At 59.6% G+C, this 3,086-nt stretch overlaps 1 protein-coding gene across 3 annotated transcripts in view; it reads right to left on the bottom strand.

The window, feature by feature from the left end:
- The window catches only part of DHX33 (DEAH-box helicase 33), a 12,593-nt gene extending 9,807 nt beyond the window's left edge, over window positions 1-2,786 (bottom strand). The window contains exon 1 of one of the 3 annotated variants that reach the window (XM_069094154.1): window positions 1,002-2,786. In XM_069094154.1, coding sequence (XP_068950255.1) covers window positions 1,002-1,209 — 208 coding nt within the window. In that variant the 5' untranslated portion in view covers window positions 1,210-2,786. The remainder of the gene's footprint in view (window positions 1-1,001) is intronic. The other 2 variants (XM_069094155.1, XM_069094156.1) reach the window with 2 other exon arrangements.
- Between the last annotated feature and the right edge of the window lie 300 nt (window positions 2,787-3,086).

Genomic DNA, 3,086 nt, shown 5'->3' with positions numbered 1-3,086 from the left:
TCAGTGTCTCCCCAGCATGTCTGGTCAGTTTCTCCTCAGTTTCTCCACAGCATCTCTGGTCAGTTTCTCCTCAGTTTCTCTGCAGCATCTCTGGTCAGTTTCTCCTCAGTTTCTCCCCAGCATCTCTGGTCAATTTCTCCTCAGTTTCTCTGCAGCATCTCTGGTCAGTTTCTCCTCAGTTTCTCTGCAGCATGTCTGGTCAGTTTCTCCTCAGTTTCTCCACAGCATCTCTGGTCAGTTTCTCCTCAGTTTCTCTGCAGCATCTCTGGTCAATCTCTCCTCAGTTTCTCTGCAGCATCTCTGGTCAGTTTCTCCGCAGCATGTCTGGTCAGTTTCTCCTCAGTTTCTCTGCAGCATCTCTGGTCAGTTTCTCCTCAGTTTCTCTGCAGCATGTTTGGTCAGTTTCTCTGCAGCATGTTTGGTCAGTTTCTCCTCAGTTTCTCCCCAGCATCTCTGGTCAGTGTCTCCTCAGTTTCTCCCCAGCATGTCTGGTCAGTTTCACCTCCGTACTCTCCAACAGCTCCAGCCTTTCCCTGGACCCTGCCCCCACCCTGGTGCACACCCTAGTCGCCTCAAGCCTGGACTATTGCAGCAGCTGCTGGGGCCAGTTCTCCTGCCTCAAGTCTCTCCAGGCCATCCTCTATTCAACCACCAAAGGGATTTTCCTAAAGCTCTGGTCTGACCGTGTCACACACCACCCTCCTCCCCCCGACACACTCTCAATAAACTGCATTGGCTCCCTATGGCCTCCAAGACAAAATGCTAAGATTGACATTGGGAAAACTTGTGCCTTCCAGATGGCCCAGCCAGGCTTCAGAGATCTCAGTGCGCATGCGCACCTGGCTCTCTCTTCAAGTGACGCACAGCCCAGACTGCACGCGTCTCGCTCGCGCGTGCGCACCTTCCCTCTCCTCCGCCCACTCGCCTCCTGGGGCCCAGAGGGCCCCGCTCTTCGCCCTCCCGCCAGCAGGGGGCGTCCCGCGCCCGTCCCCGGGCCTCACCAATGAGCACGGCGCACTCGACGCTCCGCAGACAGGCCAGCAGCGGTCCGCGCGCCGTGAAGATGGGCAGACTCCGGCGCTGACGTTCCAGGGCCTCAGCTCCCAGTGGCGGCTGGCGGCCCCCGGGCAGCATAGCGCCGCGGCTCCCGGGGACCCCGGGCCCAGCCCGGAAGCGCTTGGCCGGAGGAGGGCCGCGCTCCTCCGGCATCTCGGGGAAGCAACACGCGGGGACCTAGTGCGCCTGCGCACGGGGGCTGGCCTTTCTCTCCCCCTCCCCCCCTCCCAAATGTTCCTGCGCAGGAGGGCCCGGGGAGGCGGGGGCGGGATGACGAACTCAAGGTGCGCCCGCTGCGCGCGAAAGAAGGGGCGCGAGGGTTGCTGGGATATGTAGTTCTCTCACTCGGGCCCGGGCCAGAGACCACCATCACGTCGGTCACCGGTGGGCGGAGCCGTTCGGGGGTGGGGGAGGGGCTGAAGGTGCTAGCACGTGGGACCCTTGGGGTGGGCCGGATCTCGCTGGTCCCCTCCCGGACGGACGTGGGCCCCGAGAAGGCTCCGCCGAAGGCGGGGCTTGGGTTTTCCGGCCTGCCAGACCCTGATCCTCGACAGTGATTCCTCCATTCTTTTCTGTGGGAGAGAGAAAACTTCGACACACATTAAACGCCTACGGTGTGCCAGGCGCTTCACAACCCTAGGGGGTAGATGCCATTATGCCCCCGACTTACAGATGAGGAAGCCGAGCCAAGCAGGTGACGTGACCCGCCCAGGGACACCCAGCTGTAAGCGTCTGAGGCTAGGCTTGAACGCCCCTGTCCCCCGCCCCACCCCCCAAACGAAAACCGAGCCAGCTCCTGCCGCGGACCAGCAAACAGCTGCCCCGTGCACGGACCCACGGGGGGGAAAGTCCCGAAGGTCTGGGGGAGTGGGCCTTGAATGCCAAGCACAGGGCTCCGGATCGGGTCCGGAGGCGAGTGGGGGCGGGGCTCGGTCTGACCGACCTTTAGGAAGCTCTCCGGGGGCGTCGTCCCGGTCGAGGGGGTGCGGGTCTGCTCCAAGGAGGGCCGGGGAGGTGGGGCACACGGAGCCGCCTTAGGCTGGTAGAGCTGAGAATCCCCTCCCTGGGGAAGGGCATTGAAACGGTGGGAGAGAGGATCCGGCACTGAAGGACCGAGCCAGGAGTGAGGGGCGAGGGAAGGAGCCTCCCCAGCACCCTGGGGACGCGCGGCCGCAAGGAGACAGGGTTTGGGCTGGGAGGTGCTTCGCTCAGGAGGAGAAGCGTAGCTCGCTGGGTGCCAGGCTCCATGCTGGAGATGTCACAGTCACAAGCCTCATTTTGGTATTATAAGTGACATCTGACCAGGACCCTATTTAAGGCCTTCTTGGCAGAGATTTTGGAGCGGTTTGCCTTTTCTTCTCCTGCTCATTTTACAAATGAGGAAACCAGGGCAAACAGGGTTAAGTGACTTGTCCAGGGTCACACAGCTAGGAAGTGTCTGAAGCTGCTTTTGAATTCAGGAAGATGAATCTTCCTGCCTCCAGGCCCAGGGCTCTGTGCACAGGGGCGCTCCTAGCTGCCTGCAAACTGCCAGGCTTGCCCAGGGTCACACAGTTAGGGGGGAGAGTGAGGCCAGACTTCCCTGCCTCCAGCCACTGCACCACCCAGCTCTCACCCTTAAATGCCAAAGTGTAGAGTTCAGATTGAATCCCAGAAGTGAAGGAAAGTCACCGGAACTTTGGGGAATGAATAACAGAGTCAGAGCTTCACTTTAGGAAAGTCACTTTGGCCACAGTGCCCAGAACCTTGCCTAGGACCAAGTCAAGCAATCAGTCAATCAACAAACACTAACAAGCAGGCAGTATCACATTAGATAAGAGTGATGGGTCTGGAGTCCAGAAGACCCAAGTTCAAATCTGGCCTCAGACTCAGGAGTTGTGTGCTGCAGTCTTCTCACCTGTTAAAGGGGATCATTGAAGCACCTACCTCCCAGGGTAGGTCTGATGAGATTCTGTCTAGAAGGTGCCCATGGTGGACGTGTCATAAAGCTGGTGTCCACCATCATACAGAGGGAAAGGCCAAACCCCCCT

Source organism: Petaurus breviceps, unplaced genomic scaffold, assembly GCF_028583685.1.
Source record: "Petaurus breviceps papuanus isolate PSGF00001 unplaced genomic scaffold, PetGlider_PUasm1.0 215, whole genome shotgun sequence".
In the NCBI taxonomy this organism is placed as follows: Eukaryota; Metazoa; Chordata; class Mammalia; order Diprotodontia; family Petauridae; genus Petaurus; species Petaurus breviceps.
This window is presented reverse-complemented; position numbering and strand designations above follow the sequence as displayed.